The 20,323-nt window shown below is 41.6% G+C and overlaps 1 protein-coding gene across 1 annotated transcript in view; it reads right to left on the bottom strand.

Moving 5' to 3' along the window:
* Positions 1 to 12,695, bottom strand: part of Cdk15 (cyclin dependent kinase 15) — an 89,792-nt gene extending 77,097 nt beyond the window's left edge. Inside the window, exons 1-4 of the mRNA XM_031368842.1 lie at positions 12,515 to 12,695; positions 11,632 to 11,781; positions 10,924 to 11,018; positions 4,603 to 4,682 (exon numbers count right to left, since the gene is read on the bottom strand). Of these exons, the coding sequence (XP_031224702.1) occupies positions 4,603 to 4,682; positions 10,924 to 11,018; positions 11,632 to 11,781; positions 12,515 to 12,640 (451 nt within the window). The 5' untranslated portion in view covers positions 12,641 to 12,695. The remainder of the gene's footprint in view (positions 1 to 4,602; positions 4,683 to 10,923; positions 11,019 to 11,631; positions 11,782 to 12,514) is intronic.
* Between the last annotated feature and the right edge of the window lie 7,628 nt (positions 12,696 to 20,323).

The raw sequence follows: 20,323 nt of genomic DNA, 5'->3' as shown, positions 1-20,323 counted from the left end.
TAAAGGCGTGCACCACCACCGCCCGGCCAAGAGCTTCTTTCTATTTTCTTTCTACTTTTACTCTTGCTGAAGGAGATGCTTAAACGGTGCAAGCATTTGCAGTTTTACATAGTAGGGCAGGGAGAACTTAAATATAACAGACTTTAGTCCTATCTACCCAAACATGCTGACTAGATTTGTGACCTCAGAAAAGCCACTCAGCGTCTCTGAGGCTCAGGCCCCTTCATTGCTACAACAACACTTTGTCCTTCCAGGTGTTGGTATAAAGGGTTAGCAAAGACTGTGGTGAGGAGAGGCCTGTCCTATGCCTGGTTCTCTCAAGGAAACAAGGTAGACAGGCTGAAGGTCCTAGGTTCAACCCAAAGCTGGCTGTTTTTAGAAAGGTACTTAGGGTCCCTTCCTGGAATGTCAATATGGAATTCAATGAAACTAAGGTACATTCATATAAAATCCATAAAAAAAAAAAAAAAAAAAAAAAAAAAAAAAAAAAACAGCAAAAACAACAACAACAACAACAAAACCCAGCCTACTCAAAGTATTTTCTCCCAGTTGTAAAAATAAGCATTTGAAATGTGATTCTGGGTCAAAAATAAAAGACTTTTAAATTGCTACAAAACCCTGTGATTTTTTTTTATCTTTTTTTTGTTTGTTTGTTTGTTTGTTTCCATTTTGTTTTGTTTGATACAGGGATTCACCATGTAGCCCTGGTTTGCCTAGAACTGGCTATGCAGACTACGCTGGCCTCGAACTCAGAGTGATCCTCCTGCCTCTGCCCCCTCAGTGCTGAGACGACAAGTTTGTATCGCCATATCCAGCTCTTTCATCTTTTTATTAGCAAAGGGATGAGGATAGTAATAACCTGGGCCTGTAATTCCACCGACCTCAGGAGACTAAGGCAGGAAGGTGGCGAGAGAGCAAAGACAGCCTGGCCTACAAGGAGAGTTCAAGGCCAGCCTGGGCAACTCAGTGGGACCCTGTCTCAAAATAAAAAATGAAAAAGAGGGTTGGGCAAATAGTGTAGCGGTAAATTCCTTACCTAGCCCGTGTTGGCCTTGGCTTTGACCCTCAGCATCATGGAGAGAAGCAGGGATGCGGTGTATCTAATAGTCAGCAGAGTGCCTGGCCATCTCAGACATCCGGCACATACTGCAGGGTGAATGCACATAAGGTTCTGAGTGTTGGTTTGAATCAGATAGTGTTTGAAAGTTTGGCGATACGATATGATTCCTCTAAAGGTGTTAAAGGACTGGAGGGTGCATGAATACTCAGTAAGAGTTTCCCTTAGTGTTGCTCAGGCTTTTGTTAATTTCATGTTATTATATATGAAGATCATGTGAAAACAAACGTACATGGAGAGACTGTCCACGTAGCAGAATCCCACTCTCTAAGCTCTGGGCCGCCACACCTTCAGAGCAAGCAGATTTCCTCAGGAAAAGGATTCCTGCTTCGAGGGTTTGGTAAGAAGGCTGCCTTCCTCTGAGTTTCTCTGCGCATGGCTTTTGGTTGCCTTTATAGCTAATGACCCTGGATTTTAACTAATGAACTCCAGCTGTTCTTATCTTGCTTCCCAGCCCTTCCCATTTAACCTTCGACTCTCTGGTCTCCTGGGCATCCAGATCTTAAATGAGGGAAAAATGAGCCAGTGCCAAAAGTTCTTAAGTGAGGCCTTGCTTTCAAGGCTGCAAGCTTTTTACCCTGGAGGAAAAAGAAGCAGCCATTGTTAGAAACTGGAAGTTGAACCACCTCCGACGTGTCAAAAATCCTTTTGTGGTTTTTCATATCATACAAGCAAAGCTTTCAGTAAGGGGCCAGTCCCATAAAACAAACCGAGGAAGTCCACACAGGACCACTAACTGTAATTGTGAACACCTGTGTGGGAGGCGGCTCAAGCAAACTTGCAATAAGAGAATGGCAGAATGGCAGTGCTTATAGAACAATACACACCCGGGGGCTTTGAGCCGGCCAGAGAACATCTGTTAGCAAAACCTGCTGCAAAACACGTTTCACTGTGATTGCCAGATGCAGAGTTGGAGAACTTAGCTCTGGAGAAAATAGCAACAAAGCCCAGTGTGAGCCTTCAGTGAACTCAAGCTCACAAAAGCCGATGCCCAGAGAACAAGGGGAGCCTTCGCCCAGAGAGCCTCCTCTAGTCTGATGACCTGGTTGTTGTTGTTGTTATTGCTGTTGTTGTTTTATTGTGTTCAGAAATACTTTTTTGCCTATCCACACATCTGTCTCCAAACGTGATCATGTTCTCACTTGGACCACTAATAAGTACACTAGCAAGTGCAGCTTCCATCATGTTAAATGCTTAAAACCATGAGTTCCCCCAGATTGCACCTGATCCTACCATGAATCCCCACTTACACTGAGAGCCTTTTGGCCTTTCTATTTAAATGTAAAATGCTTTCCAGAGGCTTCAGAGACTTTTGGGAAATGGCATCCAATTGAATTATAAACTCATTTTCAGAATTGTTTTTTTTTAATGCCTGCTTGCATAACCCAGTCTTCTAAGTTCAGTCAGTCTAAAGCCTGCCTCCATTAGCTACCCCGAGTCTGAGTCATTCTGTTTACAACAGCCTCTGTACACTTAATATTTGGGTTGTTTGCTCAGTTAAGGCTGAAAACACAGAATGAAGAATGGGGCTTTCTCTGCTCATTTCTCTGCTCATTCAGCGCTATCCTTTTGCATGTAGTGTATACTCAGTAAAGAAGGGAAGACAAATAGCTAAGACAAAGAAAGGAAGACTGAGGAAGGGCCATTGCTTCCCGCCCCCCCCGACCCCCCCAGAGACGAATAATAATCCCATCATTCAAATGGCTCTCATGGGGTGGGGATTTAGCTCAGTTGCTAAGAGCGCTTGCCTAGTGTGGTGGTCTGAATGAGAAGCATACCCCATAGGCTTTAGTATTTGAATATTTGGTTTCCAGTAGCTGGCGTTATTTGGGGTCAGAACAATTTTGCTGGAGGAAGTACGTCGCTGCAGGCTTGGTTTTAAGATCGCTCACTTCCGGTTTGCGCGTGTGGCTGAAGGTGCCATCTTTTGCTGTTTGCTGCTCTGCCTCTCCCAACCCGGTGCTGCGATGGACTCATCTCTTTGGAACTGTGGGCCAGATTAACTCTTTCTTCCTTAAGTTGCCTTTGGTCGTGGTATTTTATCACCACATCAGAAAAGTAACTAACTTCCTAGCATGCTTGGGGCCTTGGATTCGACTCCCAGCAGGGAGTGTATAACTGAGTGTGGTGCTGCAGCCATAATCAAAGCCCTTGGGAGGGATAGGCAGCGGGAGCAAGAGTTCAAGATCATCCTGGTTTACACAACGAGTTTGGAGTCAGTCTGGGCTCTCTGGAGACACTGTCTCAAGCAAGCAAGCAAGCAAACAAACAAGCCTCAAGTAAAATGTTGATAAATTGTATTCTTTAATTTTGCTATGTTAGTTTTAAATTTATAAGCTATTAGTATTAAACACTGTGGTGTAAATAAATCTTCTCACTGATCAGTAAAATATGACTCAAAAGTAACAAAATAATAATCAAGAACAAAACAATAGCAGAGACTAATCAATTGAACCCTGAAAAAGACTGTTATGTACTCTCATTTGATCTTCATAACAGCTCCATAAACTATATATTATTATCAGCCATTTTTTTTTTTAAATGAGACAGGGTTTCTCTGTGTAGCTCTGGCTGTCCTAGAACTGTAGGCCAGGCTGGCCTCAAATTCATGGAGATCAGCCTCCCTCTGCCTCCCAAGAGCTGAGACCAAAGGCATGCCCACCCAACTTAACAGCTCAATCTTAGATAAGCAATTGACCCAATATCACCTCATTGCAGTGGTATCTAGCAGCCAGATGATGCAAATTTGGATCTATTTACTACCTTACTATGCTGCCCAGGGTATAAAGAAAACACAGGAAGCTAGGTTTGGTAAGGCACACCAGTCGTCCCAGTTCTGAGGTGGCTGAGGCAATAGGATTAGATTTGAGGCTAACTTAGGCAAATTATTGAAACCCTATCTCATTTTAAAAAATAAAAATAAAAGAAAAATAAATGGATGAGACAGTCCCCGAGGGAGAGAGAAAATGCCTTCTATTCAGGAGGTTAAAGCAGAAGGGCTGAAAGTTCAAGACCTGCCTGGGGAACTTAATGAGATCCTGTCTCAAGAAAAAGAGTTTGTGTGTTGGACCCTTGGCTCAATCCCTAAGCACTGCATGAAAAACAAAAACAAGACAACAAGCTATGATCAGGGAAATCCCTTCCATGGATTAATATACTGTTACACTTCTCTTTTAAATGAATTTCTGAGTTGTAAAGACATGGTCTTTGCATGAATCCAAACATATGGGAAACATTTAGTAAATGCTCATAGAGATCATGATATTAGCAGCAGTTTTGAGCTTTATCTTCAAGAACAAATAATAAAATAATAGCGTAAATAATCTTGGGAAACTGGCAACAAAATCAAACTTTGAAATTATAGTTATGACTTCTGAAGATACCAGAGACCACATGCTGAGTGGAAAGACAGAATCCTCCACTGTGTTTTACCACACTGAATAATCAAAACAATCTCTGGGGTCCATTTTTTTTCCTGTTCTTACCTTCCCGGATAGCTGTGAAAGGGACTCCCTCCTCTGCATTCATGCTGATGACTTTAAGAGCTACTAGTTGTCCATTTATCCTAGAAAGGGGCAGACACACACACTCACTAAGATGGTTCAAAGCAACAGCTTACATCGGAGAGTCTATTAAAAACAAACAAACAAACAAACAAAAAACCCTTTCCTCTACAATGTATCCTAGTATTTAAACCTACAGTTTTCTCAAAACACAAAGATCATTATGTATAAAACATGTTACATATATATTTTGAAACATCCTTCTCTTTGCTAAAGTGCTATAGTTTCCTTATAGAACATCCAGAGAAAGCAGATAGGCACAGAGAGACCATCTCCTTCATAATACTTTCTGATGCACATAATACCTCTGGTACACTTGAGCCAGTCTTGTGTGTCACCTAACTTTGGCTGTGGCTTCATAGCTATCTCCTTGCTTGAACATTTGTAGCTCTGTCTACTCTCAGCAGAGGAGCTGGAGCCATCATCTGAAAGTGAGAGTCAACGCCTCATTTAGTTTTCAGACCTTAGAGTATCTCCACATTTCATGTCAGATGACAGCCACGTTCTCTCTTCTTTTCTTTCTTTTTGTTGTTTATTTTTGTTTTTGCAGAGGGTGGGAGATGCAAGATTTTTGTCTTGTTGAGACAGGGTCTTACAATCTAGCTCAGGCTGGCTGGCCTCCAACTTCTAGTTCTCCTGGATGAGTCTGTTAACAGCGAGTGTCTTACTTATAGCAGCTTCCAAAGCGCCCCCCCTGCCCCCGGGGCGAGAGAGAACATGGCCTGTTCTTTCTCAGTTCCATGTTTTCTTTTATCATTCATGGTAATTTTTAACAGACCAGCTGGCTTTGAGTTCATAACAATACGCTTGTCTCAGTTTTTCAAGTGCCAGGGATAGAGGAATAAGCTACATGCCTAGTTTTATGATTCCCTCTTACAGAATGTGGTATTTAATAATGTTATAGTATCTTATCATATAAATACATTACAATGTGTTTTGCCAGTTCCAAATTATAAATTTCAGTTTGAGGTTATTTTAAGAATACTGTGCTGGGCATGTAACTCTAGCCCTTGAGTGGCTAAGGTGGAGGGAAGGTTGCCACAAGGTCAGCCTGGGCTACATGATGAGTTTAAAGCCAACTTGGGCTAGCATGAGACTGTCTCAATGAAAAACCGTGGCGAACATTTCTGCAGTTAAATATTTTCCCATAGCTCCCATTGTTTCCTTAAGGTAGGTAGGGAATTGCTAAGTCATAGAGTAGGCACTGCACGTGTCTTTCTTAAAGTGAGCCCATGCCCAGATTGCTTCCTAAAGAGCGCTGTACTGCTGAGCTACATTCTCAGCTCTATTGATTTAAACTTCACTTTTAAAGAACAAGTTTAGAATTTTAGAAAAATTAAGAAGACAGTATAGAAAGTTCACATATCCTTGCTCTTTCTTTGACCATTGAGTCTTACTTAGGAAGGCACAGTTGTTAGTTAGTGAACCAAACTGGACATGGTGACCCACACCTATACTTCTAGAACTTGGGAGATAGAGGCAGGAGGCCAAGGAGTTCAAGGTTATCCTCAGCTACACAGGAAGTTCAGCTGGCCTGAATGACATGAATCTGTATCATAAAGCAAAGCAAAACAGCAAAAAAAACTAAACTAAAAGAGTGCACACTAATGATAATTAATGAAACAATATTGATACATTATTATTAAAGCTCATAATTCATTAGGATTTTTAAAACTTTTAAAAACAATTTAATGGATTTTTCTACTTTAAAAAAAAAAAGATTTATTGTATGTATATGAGTACACTGCCACTGTCTTCAGACACACCAGAAGAGGGCATCGGATCCTATTATAGACGGTTGTGAGCCACCATGTGGTTGCTGGGAATTGAACTCAGGACCTATGGAAGAGCAATCAGTGCTCTTAACTGCTGAGACAACTCTCCAGTCAGGATTTCTTTAACTTTTACTTCATGTTATTCTTATTGTCCAGATTCTATTCAGGATGACATTTAGTTGTTGAATCTTGCTAGGTCCCTCTTGGCTGCGCAGTTTGTCATATTTTCCCTGGGTTTGATCACCTGATCATCAAACCTGGGTTTGATGGTTTTGAGGAGTGCAGGTTAAGAACTTTAAAGGATGCCCCTCTCTTAGAGGTTTTTTTTTTTTCCTGACTTTTCTCTTGTTCTTCCATAAAAATGTTTTTGGTTATTTGGGCATTTCACATCATGCACCCCAATGACACTCATTTCCCACTGATGTTTCTCTTAAGATTAAACTGGAATTCTGAGTTTGGGGGAAGGCTCAGAGCATCTTGACCATATTCTATCATGACTTGAGACTCTTGATGTTGACTTTAACTGCCTGTCTGAGGTAGTATCTGTTGAGTGTCTGTTGTGAAGTGACTATCCACCACCCCTATATTAGGATCAAATTCACTAAGTGTGACCTGCACTCTGGGCATGGATCCACTGAGATCTACTTCTGAGAGAGTAGATCCACGTAGCTACCTGGGGTTCTTTTGCATGGGAGATTTATTTCTTCTCTCTTCTTTATTAATTTATCGAGCCATTCATTTGTAGCTGCAGAAACTCATATTTTATTCTTTGGGTTATAACTCAATACCACTTAATTTCGTGCCCTGGTTTTGGCAGATTTACCCCTTGGAAGCTCTTCCGATGATGCCCATGAGGCTTTGCCAAACCTCTCCCAAGTGTGGGCTTAGACTGTTTTTTCCTTCACAGTTTGCTCTCTGTGGGTATCATATTTTAATTTCAACTTCATTACTTTTGGAACTGTATTTCCCAGTCTTCTCTATTTATCTCACCCTTATTTCTCCTTCTTACAGGAACATTTTACCCAGACTTTTGCACTTGCTCTCACTTGTCTTTCAAATTTTGAACTTTAAAAAAAGAAAAAGTATAGGGGCTGGAGAGATGGCTCAGTGGTTAAGAGCAGTGGCTGTTTGTTCTTCCATAGGTCCTGAGTTCAATTCCCAGCAACCATATGGTGCCTCACAACCGTCTATAACGGGATCTGATGCCCTCCTCTGGCATGCAGGTGTACATGCAGGTAGAGCACTCATATACTAGGAAAGGAGAAAAGGATTTTTAGGGAAGTGGCAATCACAGGAGGTCCCACCCAGCTAAGGTTTTTTCTTTATGCTTACAAAGGCAGGCAGATTCCTGAGTTCTGGGTCATCCTGGGACAGAGCAGGATTAGACTCAGGTGTGGTAGAAATGGTAATTTCATGATGGAGTCCCATCCAGTTATCTTACTGCCTGTGCTTAACAGAGGCAAGCAGATCTCTGAATTCTTTTGCATTGTTAAAAGAAAATGTGTGCTTGCTGTCTCCAAAGAATTAAGGGGCTAGGGTCTCAGGATGCTTCATAGGATAATCAAAAGGAAACCTGGAGTAAATGACTGAATTGATATGTAAAATAAAAACTGGGCTTATGATCTAGAGGAGATGGATCTATCCAGCAAATGCTTTAGAATAGCAAGGGAGAACTGCTTGGAGAACTGTCTTGAGCAGAAAATAGAGAGAGCTGTCTGGAGATCTCCAGACAGAGCAGAACAGAGAGAAAGCAGGCTGGAAGGCTGTGTCAAGCAGAACACAGGCCACCAGCATGGATCTACCATTTGACTTTGTCATTTGTTTTCACCACTCCCAGACGCACCTTCCTCAGAACCACTCTCCAAGCTGAGGCTAGTCCTTGCCTCCTACACCACTTCCTTAAGTATTTCAAGGGGCACCTCTGTTTAGGAACTTGAAAACCTGAAGTCAGAGAAGCACGGACATCCTCATATAGTAGCTTCCAACTGCCCTAACTTTGCAAACACCTTGGAGCACACACATCCTCCCTGCTGCTCCCCTGCCCTCCCCTCCGTCCAGCTCCCCCACGTTGGGGCTGGCTCTGTGGTTCTGACAAGGGAAGTTTGGGGGTTTTGTCTTGTTTTTAACTTGTTTCTGCCCTGCTTGGAGTTGTCCTCCTTGTCCCTGCATCTAGTTTCTTCTTCACCTCCCTCAGATGCCCTGTTCAAATATTCCTTTCTCAGTGAGCTCTCTTCTCACCTCTCCATTTAAAACTGTAATTACCCCGCTGCCCTCTGGATCTGCCCATTCTGTTCCTTTCCAGGGCACCCGTCCCACTTTGAGCCACTATCTTACTAGTTCCTTTATCATCTTGTGTTCCTCCCACTCTCTAAAGTACTCCTCATAGATAAAGCCTGGCTTGGAGCACAGCAGATAGAGCAGTCCAGAGAAGGTGTTTGATTACAGCAGGCTGTCCGACTTGAGGTTTCACGTACAACAGCAGCTGTTTAGGAATCCGCTTATTTTAACACTGACAGTCAGATTTTTGTTGCTTCTGTGAGGATAATTTTTTCTACAATATTTTCTAAATAGTTACTTCTAATACAAAACTTGTTTTGACTTTGTAAACTGATCACATGAATACTATGTGTTACTAGGTCTAATAATCTCTTAGGTGATGATCATAGCCTTTTTAGAAAGACCATGTTATAATCACTAATAATAATAATAATCTTCAGTCTCTGTCTTTTTGCAATGGCTAGAACATCTACGATAGTTTTTTGTTTTTGGGGTTTTTTTTGTTTGTTTGTTTTTTGCTCTCTTTTGAGACAAGGTTTTACTCTACCCGGTTAGCCTTCAATATACCTGTGGTGGACTCCTGATATGCTACCATACCTGGCTCTTTCTGGTACTTTAAAATGTGCTTTTATATCATAAATGTTCAGTTTTCAAGGTAGCCTTCAGTTTTAACCACAAAAAGTAAATCTTTTGTCCTCATACCTCATACTTTTCTGTGTACATCTCACTCTGTGTAAGTACTAAGTGGTTTGATTTTTTTTTTTTTCCCTAAACAAGGCCATGGAGTCCCATTATCCTGTTGACACTGCTCCCCACCTCCTTCTTCAGTATTGGGCCTCTTTTTATATTGGTTCATAGTATGGTAGATATTTACCTTGCCTTGCTTTAATGGATATTTGAGTCCATTTTTTATTTTTATTTAGGCTATTATAATATGCACATATGTAATCCTTTTTGTAGTATATTAAATATAGTGGAAATATGTTATTCTTTCATTATATGTATAATACATATATTATTCTTTTGTGACAAGGTCTCTCACTGAACTTGGGGCTAGCCTAGTGACTACCACGCTCCACTGATCGTTCTGTCTCCACTCCTTCCTGTCCTCACAACAATTGGGTTAAAGCATTCATAGCTTCACCTGGATTTTTACATGGATATGGAGATTTCAATTCAGGTTGGGAAGCATTTCTGATGGAATTTTTCATTCTATTCCTAAACTGAGTTTCTTGAAAGCAATATATTATATTCTTAGTTCCCAGGATAATCTATGGTCATGAATCAAATCCTGGTTCTATATAACTAAAATTGTATTTCCCTGATAATCTTACTTTAACAAAGACAGCACAAATATACAAACTCTAAGATAAGCAAAAATATTTAGTCTTATAGTATTCACATTTTTAAAATATGGTAACCATTAAGTCATTATTTTCTCTTTTGGAGTACCATAAGCTAAGGGATAAGGTTTTCCAACTTTCCTACCCTTACTAAAAGTAGATGAAAGACCAGAACTGCATCTTCAAACCAGGTACACTTAGATTTTGGATAAGCATTCTTTTTTCCCAACCGTTTGGTATATTTTACAAATGCAGAACATAGTTTTTTAGATATCCCACACTTTGAGATTTAGGAAGGGATAAGAAAAGCCCTAAAGAAACCACCTGGCTTTTTCACAAGGTAGTAATTGTTTTGGGGGTCAACAGTGGAGAAAGTCTACCTTCTTCAGTGGTTGATTTTAGCTAGGTTTTTGTTGGTTTGTTTTTGTTTTGTTTTTTTGTTAATTGGTTTTTTGTTTGTTTTGTTTTGTTTTGTTTTTCAAGGCTGTTAAAATCACCATGTCAGGGCTGGAGAGATAGCTCAGTGGTTAAGAGCACTGACTGTTCTTCCAGAGGTCCTGAGTTCAATTCCCAGCAATCACATGGTGGCTCACAACCATCTGTAATGGGGTCTGATGCCCTCTTCTGGTGTGTCTGAAGACAGCAACAGTATACTCATATACATAAAATAAATAAAATCTTAAACAAAAAACCCCCAAACAAAACAAAACAAAACCCCACCATGTCTACCATCCTTTTGGCCCAGATGTCCTGCCGCAGTCCCAAAGACTGTGAATGTGTATATTGTCAGTTGGCTTTATAATGCAATAGGAAATGCCCTCATCAAAAGTCTTTCAAAAGTCACTTACCTGCTGATGCCCTTGTAAACTTTGGCATAAGAACCTTCACCCAGCTTCTCCAAGTTCAAGTAAGATGAGGCTGCCCCAAAAGGGAGGCTCTTCTTCTGCTCAGAGGGTGGGGTGAGAGGTGGGAAGACAGAAAGAAAACATAAAAAATATGTTGACTTATCTTTTCCCTAGGGACATTAGAGAGCAGTGTGTGTGTGTGTGTGTGTGTGTGTGTCTGTTTGTCTGTCTGTCTGCATATGTTTGTATGTATATATATGTATATGTATATGTATGCGTCCATGTGTCTATGTATCTGTGTGTATGTGTCCATGTCCATGTGTGTGTGTGTGTGTGTCTGTGTGTGTTTGTCTCTGTGTCAGTGTCTGTATCTGTCTGTCTGCACATATGCCTGTGTATGTCTGTGTGTTGTGTGTGCATGTCTGTTGGTCTGTGCATGTGTGTGTGCTCATGTTTTATATGTATGCATGTGTCTTGTATGTGTGCCTGTGCATGTGTGTCTATGCATATGTGTGTATGTGTGTCTGTCTGTCCCTCTGTGTGTGCATGTGTGCATGTATGTGTATGTCTGTGTGTGTGTGTATGTGTGTGTTTGTGTGTGTGTGTGTGTGCACATGCAAGCCCACACAGGCATTCCTGGAAAGTGAAGGCTAGCTTCCCAAGACAAGCACCCATGAAATTCTCCTTGATGCCTGTCAGCAGTTCACTCACCCATGACAACCCCTGCCTCAGATTCTCTTCCTGAAAAGAATCACTGTTACTCCGTGGCCTTTTACTCTCCAACTTCTGGGCACTGGCAGCCTGGAGTCCCCTGGGGTGAAATGAAGACGGGGAACATGATGCTCCTTTTAGATCTGTTAGCTAGAAGAAAAAGAAAGTACAGGAGCAAAATGTGTACAAAGTCAGAATTTGGTGACTGGCAAAATCTTTTCTTTGTTTTATTCACCTGGTTTTGTTTGTTTGTTTGTTTGTTTGCTGTTTGGTTTTGATTTTGGTTTTGGTTGTTTGTTTGTAAGCTTCCCACACCCCTGAAAGGCAGGTTTCCTGAAAGTCAGATCTCTTAGAGACAAACATGGTACCAATTACTAAAATATTAAATTTTTCCTTTACCTGCTCAGTTTTACCCAGTCTCCTTGAGGGTGTTTTCCAATTTCTTCATTTAACTCAGTTTCCTCATACCTGTCCACCTTCCTGGGGACTAATGTAATGCCTTAGAATAATCCAGTAAGACACTGCTAATAATCACAAGATAATTACTGAAATTGAGAATCCACAGCGGACCTACCGGTATGGCAGCTTGCCCTCTACAGTTCAGCCCTGCAATTTAGTGGCTCAGAGACGTCCAGAGAAGAACCACTTTTTCTGTTTCAACTCAAAAGAGGCCAAACCCAAGGCTTATTCCCCTCTTCTGATTTACAAGTACACCCCCAAACTTGATAACTACAGCCATAAATCCTCTGTGACTTTAATAGAATTTTCTTTTTATGAGTTTAGACCTACCGCAGAGGAATCAGACCCTGTTACAAAAGGGAGTGTCCGTCTGATTTGCTTGGTTTACTAATAAAGAAAGATGCTCCTCCCGGGATACAAGTACCTCAAATACTGCAGGCTCGGTGCTTCCAGGCTGTCTTCTCTGACAGCTGTGTGCCTCCCCTCCCTCCGAACGGTGGTAGCAACTGCATCCTGGCTGTAGCCTCTTTGCACACAGCTCTTGACCCATCCTAGTCCAGGTTCAAGGAGAAAACCCGCACTTGAACCTCTTCCCATCTGCCTCTTCTCATTCGCTCCTGCTCTGCCAGAGGTCAGCAGAGTGGAGCTTTCGTGTGACTCACACGAGGGCTCTGCCTGGAGCAGTCTCATGACTTCAGCAGTTTTAGCTCATCAGTGCAAAGAACTATGCATCAGAACCGCGGTGGCTGGCGCTCATGTGTGCACACCTCAAAACAAGGAGGCTTTTACGGAGAGGATACAACCGGGCACACTGGAGTAAGCTCGCTCTTACTCCAGCCATAAGTCAGTTCTGTGGATACACTCACTTTCCCAGAAAGTGCATCACACTAGTTGGGCTACCCTGGTGCTAAAGTGGTCATGCTGAAGGGTGTTTTATCTTTCATCTGTAAGCCTCTTGGTTTTCAAATCTGTTTTTCTTTTGAGGCAATGTCTCTCACAGTAGCCCAGCTAGCTTCCAAGTGGAGGTAATCCACTTGCCTCAGCTTCTCCAGTCCCGGGATTGCAGATGTGTGCCATCTGACCTCAGATTGGTTTTCCAACATTAAAACAAATTTGCAACCTAGCCAACTTTTAGAGTCAAAAGAACCACAGAATGGTAGTATGGAAAGAAAGCTGATGATTCCTACTCCTTTTCTGTCTCCAAACAAAAAAAGTCCATCTCAGTCTGACAGGGCAGTCAGGCCTTCAAACACTATGTAGTAAGTATCTGTGTTGATAATATTCTATAAATAGCAGAGAGTCGAGGAAGGAGAGCAGAGTTTGAGCTGGGTGTGGTGGCACACTTGTGGGTTTTTTTTTTTTTTTAATATAGGTAAGACATTACTTATTTTTATTTAAGATTTTATTTATCTTATTTTGTAGATGTCTTCAGGCATATCAGGAGAGGGCATTGGGTTCCATTACAGATGGTTGTGAGTCACCATGTGGTTGCTGGGAATTGAACCCAAGACCTCTGGAAGAGTAGTCAGTGCTCTTGACTGTTGAGCCATCTCCCCATCCCCCAGTGACACACTTGTAATCTCAGTACTTTGGAGAATGAAAAATCAGGGTGGTGAGTTCAAGAGTAGCCTGGACTACATAATAAGACTCTTTACAAATTTCAAATAAAGAGGAAGCAGAAATTGAGTGTGTGAGTATGTGTGAGAGTGTGGTATGTGTGTGAGTGTGGTATGTGTGTATGTGCACATAGTTCCTCATTCCCCCATCCCTTCCTCCCTTTCATATAAGTATAATTAATGTTTAGTGTCTATAAATACCATTAGTACTTGGCATTTCTAGAAATCTAATCTGGATCAAATTGCTTTGTGTGATAGTAGGCAGAATAGTTTTTCAAAGAGAGGTGCAGTATATTATTGTCTCTGGCCTCAGCCTCCCAATTGCCAAAATTACAGGTGGCATACCAAACCAAATAAGTTTTAAAAATTCAAAATGGCCAGCATTTGTGTGAGCTGCAGGAATTACAGAGTTAACTCACAAATATGCTTGAATAGAGGTAGCTAATTAATTTCTCCTTGTATAAGTGAGTGTTTATATGTGTGTGTGTGTGTGTAGATGGTTTATTTCTGAAGGATTAAATTGTTGTTTACCAACTAGAGAGGACACCTGAAGGGAAACTGTAAAATATCCTTCAGAATTTTCAAATTTTAATTATTTATGGTTTGCTGAAGGTCAAGAAAAAACACTGGATGACTCTTTAAGATTTTTTTTTTTTTTTTTTTTTTTTTTTTTTTTTTTTTTTTTTTTTTTTAGTTTTGTATCCAAAACATTTTTGTTACAAAGATTTCTGAATGGGAACAGAGATCGAGATGATTTCCTTGTAAATAGCATCATAGCAGTTTATACTTCAGACCAATTAGGCTACACCTTCTGCAACCTGGTGGACATCCTAAGCCCTGCCTGCCTGGGACATGCACAATGTCGCTACTGCCCCCTGCAGAGACCAGCTGCCAGAACGAAGCTCTTGGAATTGAGAGGTCCCTGAGCCTGCCACCCCCTTAAATGGACAGACATGGATTGTAACTCGATTCAGACTGCTGCAAGATCCCTCAGTCCAGCTCAGCATGGCTAACTCCCAACTGCATCGCAGCCCCCATCCTCCCCACTCCCATCCCCCACTCCATCCCCCACCCCCTTACACCTCCCCAGCCCGCCTTCCCTGGGCTTGCATTTACCGCTCCTCCTCTTTCTTTTCAGCCTCTTTCCAGAGAAGCTGGGTTAAAACAAATGGTTCGTTCATTCATTCTTTTATTTATTTATTTGTCTATCGATTTGAAGGTTTGAGGAAGTCTCGCGTGGGCTGGACTTGAACTCGCTTTGTAGTCAAGGATGTGGATGAATTCCTGATCTTCCTGCCTCCACCTCTGAATACTAGAGTTTCAGATGTGTGCACCACAGCCACTCTGCCTTTTAAAAAACAAAACAAAACAAAAAACAAAACAAAAACAATAACAACAACAAAAAAACCCTTAGCAATAACATTATAGGTTATTGATAATTTCAGTTTAGTTTTTCTATCACATTTTAGCGGTCCGTTTTCCTTTCTCAAATGTTGTGAATTCAAACTATTGTGTTTGAGAGTTTGCATATTTCTCCTGTTTTCTCTGTTTTTATTAAATTTGACACTTTTGGGGAGGGGACTATTATTGGCTTACAACTTCGCTAGGCTCCGCCCGACAGCTACCTAGCAACAGCTTTCGTTACCACCCGGTGGCCAGACTAGGTTAAAAGTCAGGTGTGGCAGCCAATAAGAAGACTACTCACTGGGCACCGCCCCTCCCTCCCCCCCCCCCCCCCCCCCCCCCCCCAAGGAGAGGAGGGAAGAGAAAAGGGTTGTGGGAGGGGATACCAAAAGGGGACAATGAGCGGGATGTAAAGTGAATTAAAAAAAAAGACTGCTCACTACCCCAGTCCCCTCCTTCCTCTTCTTCCACTCTCTTTCTCTCTGTTTCTATTAGCTAGCCTCTGTTTCTCTCTTCCTCTCTTTCTGTCCCGCCTCCTCCCCAGCCCCCTTCTCTGCTTCTACTCCTTTTCCAGGTCCCTGCTCCCGTCCCCCACAATAGATCTTTTTTATATTAGGTCTGTCACATGGCATGGTTTCTCAGGGGAACATCTTGGCAGGGACCCGCCAGGTTCTACCGTACTCCCACCACATTATATCGCATTATATTTCATAACAAATATCATCTAATAATTTTTCTTTAATATGTGGGTAATCTCAGATGTTCCACAGTACTAACATAAAAAAATACAATCCAGAAATGTTGAAAATAAGCCCTAGTACCCACATAATGGAATGCTAATACTTAGGTACAAATAGAATGATATCTTTTTTAAAAAAAAATTATTTATTTTATGTATATGAGTACACTGTATATGAGTACATTGTAGCTGTACTGATGGTTGTGAGCCGCCATGTGGTTTCTGGGATTTGAACTCAGGACCTTTGGAAGAGCAGTCAGTGCTCTTAACCGCTGAGTCATCTCTTCAGCCCTAGAATGATATCTTAATGACAGAGTGATGATCAAGGTACATGATGAAATGAAGTAACAAAACGCCTGTAGTGTCTTACTCTTGTCATAAAAGAATGAGGCAAAACACTCTGAGGTAGCAGCTCATGCATTCAACCCCAGCACTGGGACAACTGAGGCAGGAGGATTATCATAAGATTGGTGACTGCCTAGATAAATAGCTAGACCTTGGGTAGGAGATGACACAAACTGGTGGTGCAATTTTATAACACACAGGATGGCTGAGGCAGAATTTCCAGTTTAAGGTCAACTTGGATTACATATTCAGACCCAGTTTCAAAAAGAACCACAAAACCAACCACCAACAACTTAAAAACGAACAAACAAACAAAACAGAATGTCCTGAATAAAATAAGCAATATTTCTTAAAATTCATTCATATAGAATCTATACCTATCTATCTATCTATCTATCTATCTATCTATCTATCTATCTATCTCTCTATATCAGTCATCCATCTATATCTATCACCTATCATCTCTATCATTTAACATCTGTGTCTCATCTAATATCTATATGTCTGTTTGTCTGTCCACCTGTCTGTCTATCAGCTATCATCTCTATTATCTAACATCTATCTGTCCATCTGTCCATTTGTCTATCATCTAACACCTATCTGTCCCTCTGCCTGCCTGTCCATCATCTCTATCTCCCTGCCCATTTCTGACTAGAATAGGTAGGTTTTTCAATAAAATTACAGCAGTCACCATTGTTGTGACAGCCCACATTGTCATCGTTAGGAAGATGATTGGTTCCAAGCTCCATGATGTCATAGAAACTGGTCCTCAGAGCCTTAGGTTGTCTTGGAACTCGAGCTGATACTCCTATCTCAGCATCCTAAGTTCTGCCTTTTTAAAGTCACTTTCCTCTTCCACTTTGACAGAAGACTTGGATTAAATATGTAACATGCTCCTCACTATCGGACCCAAGTCTGCTGTATTCATACTTCTGTTGTTTAGATAAAAAGCACAATTTTCTGAGAGTGGGAGGGAGCTGAGACAAGTTTTTGTTATATCGTCCTGGCTGCTTAGGGCTCCTAACTTCCAGTGACCTCTTGTCTCTGCCTCCTGGTTGCTGGGATCACAGGTCTGTGCCACAGTACTCAGTGTTTGAATCATTTAGAAAGTCACACTGCAAACTGAGTTTGATCCCTGGGTCCCACATGGTGAGAAGAGAGAAAGGACCCAAAAGTTACCCCCAGGCTTCCACGAAAGTTGTTTGTGCTCCACTCCCCAGTCCTTCCCATACAAAATAAAAATGTAATTAAACTAAGTCTAAGCTGGACATGGCAGTGAAAACCTTTAATTCTTTTAATTTATTTGGGAGATAAAGGCAGGCAGATCTCTGTGATGGTCCCTTACTGCCTTAGACAGTAGTCCTGTATAACTGCAATGTTGTACAAGCCAAACACCTTATCAACAGACTTTCCTGCCTGGGAAGTGATTTTTAGGCCATTACTTTCCACTCCTTTTAGCACATGGACCTTCACACACAACATCGCTCAGCACTCCTGGGCATCCCAACGTGGTTGAGTCTTGATCCACAACACATAAAATATGTTTTGGAGGTGAGGCCCATAGTGTGGGAAAAGCCAGAATAGGAGGCAGGAATTTATTATCAGGGCAAGGAGCATGGAATTTAGTTTTCCTACATAGCCTTGTACATGCTAAGTAAGGATCTATCCCTGAACTATATTTCTAGCCCCTGAGAAAAGAGGATTTAAAGCTATAAAACTAAACATAGTAATTGGATATTTGACATTTCTGTGCAAACAATGTCCAACACTTCAGGAATCCTGGATTGAAGAACATGGTCATTGGCTCACATATGCTTTTAAACGCCACCAGTTGGTATTTTACTCTTTATGTAAGACAGTGGAATAAAAGACAGTGCAGGAACTTATAACACCACAATAACTTCACAGTGAAAATTAAGCATAAGTAAACAGCACAGCAATATTCAACAATAATACAAAATGTGACGCACACGTGCAAGCCAAGGTACAAGGGAGACCAAGATATTGTGTGTGATAGTTGTCAACTTGACCAAATCTAGAATTAACTAAAACTCAAGCGGCTGGCTGAATTACTTGAAATGGGAAGACCTACCCAAAATCCAGATCATTTGAGGTGGGACGTTTCTGGTGTCAAACTATATAAATGACATGGAAGAAGGAACCTTATGCTCTTTGCTTGCTTGCTTGCTCTTGATTGGCTGTTATTAGAGCCTACTTCTTTGGGACATCCAGCCTCAGGGACTGAACAACTACTAGATTCTTAGACTTCCCATTGGGAGACAGCTATTGTTGAACTGTAACCACTCTACTAAATCCCATGTCTATATCTATCTATCCCTGTCTGTCTGTCCACCCATCCATCTATCTGTATCCCATGTTTATGGGATATGTATGTGAAGGCTAAATATGAAGCTGTGTATACACACATATGTACACATGGGCTATGTAGCAAGCACTACTTGAAATGAAACTACTGGTGGTTGATGGCTGCTGGGGAAAGGAATCAGTTTTTTTTAGGGGCATGGCTGCTGGTAGGTTGCCCACACCCATGAGTTGTAGTTGACTAAGTAGTAACTGAACGTGAAGCATAAAGATGTGAAGATGGCAGTGGGGGGGCGGGGCACATGTTGCCGGGTCCAGGAGGAGAAAAGGGATAGGAGGTGGATATAATCAAGATGTATTGTATACCTGTGAGAAAATATCAAAGAATAAATAAAAGAATATTTTAAAAAGCGTGAGCATTTCTCTGGTACTGGGAAGAAACATTTTTCCTGCATGAACCTGTGGGAGCAACTGTCTGCTAATCTGACAAAGACTAGTCACACATTTTGAGATAATTACGTATCAGGTAGACAGTGGTCACTTGAATTCACTTTGCTAAGTACGCGTACCTAGTTTTGTCAAACAGGTTCCAATAACCTCTGAAAACATACAGCTTCATACTACAGTGTGATGACTTAAATGGTATGCACATATGCGCCCACACACACACAGACACACACACACACACACACACACTAAATACATGAATAAATAGAAAATGTAAAAACTGTAAAACAAAATCAATGATGTTGGTAAGTTTGTATGCCTGTTAATTTCTGTGCTTTAAAATGCTCCTGCTGTCTTTCTTTCTCTGTGGAGGTAGAGTAGTCTAGCATGGAGCCTCTTACCTTTGACACTGGAGTGTCAAAGCTATCCCGTCTAAGCTGTAGGGTTAGGTCTGTTTTTAAAAATATACACTGGGAGTTCTTGCTGCTCTCTAGGATGCATGTGTTATGGGTATAGAAATACACATAAATGCAAATTTAAAAATCTGGCATAAAATTTGATCCCCAGGAACAGTGTGTGTGTGTGTGTGTGTGTGTGTGTGTGTGTGTGCGCGCGTGCGCACTTGTGGCCATGCGAGCTCGAGCTCTTCGGAGGCTCCAGCTCCTACTTCATTCCCCAGTGCCTGAGCCCCTGCTGGCCTTGGTTCCAGAAGGACAGCCTTGTACCAACAGCGCCACTTGGTGGCTTAGACCAGACCTGAGCAGGTCAATTTTTCCTTCTAAACTCCAAGTCTCAGCACACACTCCAGTTTTCCTTGGACTTTGCTTCTCCTAGCTGACTTGACTCTACCTCTGTAGTCCTTTTGCATGTTTACACGCATCTTTTTTTTTTAATTTTTCATCTTATTCAGTTGCTTCATAAATTTTTCTGACTCTCCCAACTATCTTCAGCATGTGCAGCAGCCTGGCCGTCACTAGTATCCACCCAGCCAGCTGCAGTGGCTGCAGTGCCACACCACCCCGGATGCGTCCCACCACGCCTGAAATGGACGGACGTGAACAAGGACCTTGAAAACCAAGCAGTTCAAAGCCTTGAGCAAAACCTTTTGTTCACGTCTCCTGTTCAGAGTTTGTTTCTCAATGTAACAGTCATAGCCAAGAAGGGAGATGGAGATGGGAAACAAGAAAAGAAGAAAACTGCTTGAGAGGAAGGGAGAAGGAAAGACGGGAAGAAAAAAGAGAAGGAATGGGGGGTAGCAGAAAGAGTGAAAATGGAACAAAGGAGGGACAGGCGAAGGAAGGTTGGTCTTGACTCCTTGGAAGAAGGTGTCTATATATATATTGACATATATATATATATA

This window comes from Mastomys coucha, unplaced genomic scaffold, assembly GCF_008632895.1.
Source record: "Mastomys coucha isolate ucsf_1 unplaced genomic scaffold, UCSF_Mcou_1 pScaffold14, whole genome shotgun sequence".
NCBI classification, from domain to species: Eukaryota; Metazoa; Chordata; class Mammalia; order Rodentia; family Muridae; genus Mastomys; species Mastomys coucha.
The sequence above is the reverse complement of the archived record's forward strand: the minus strand, read 5'-3'. Positions and strand labels throughout refer to the sequence as shown.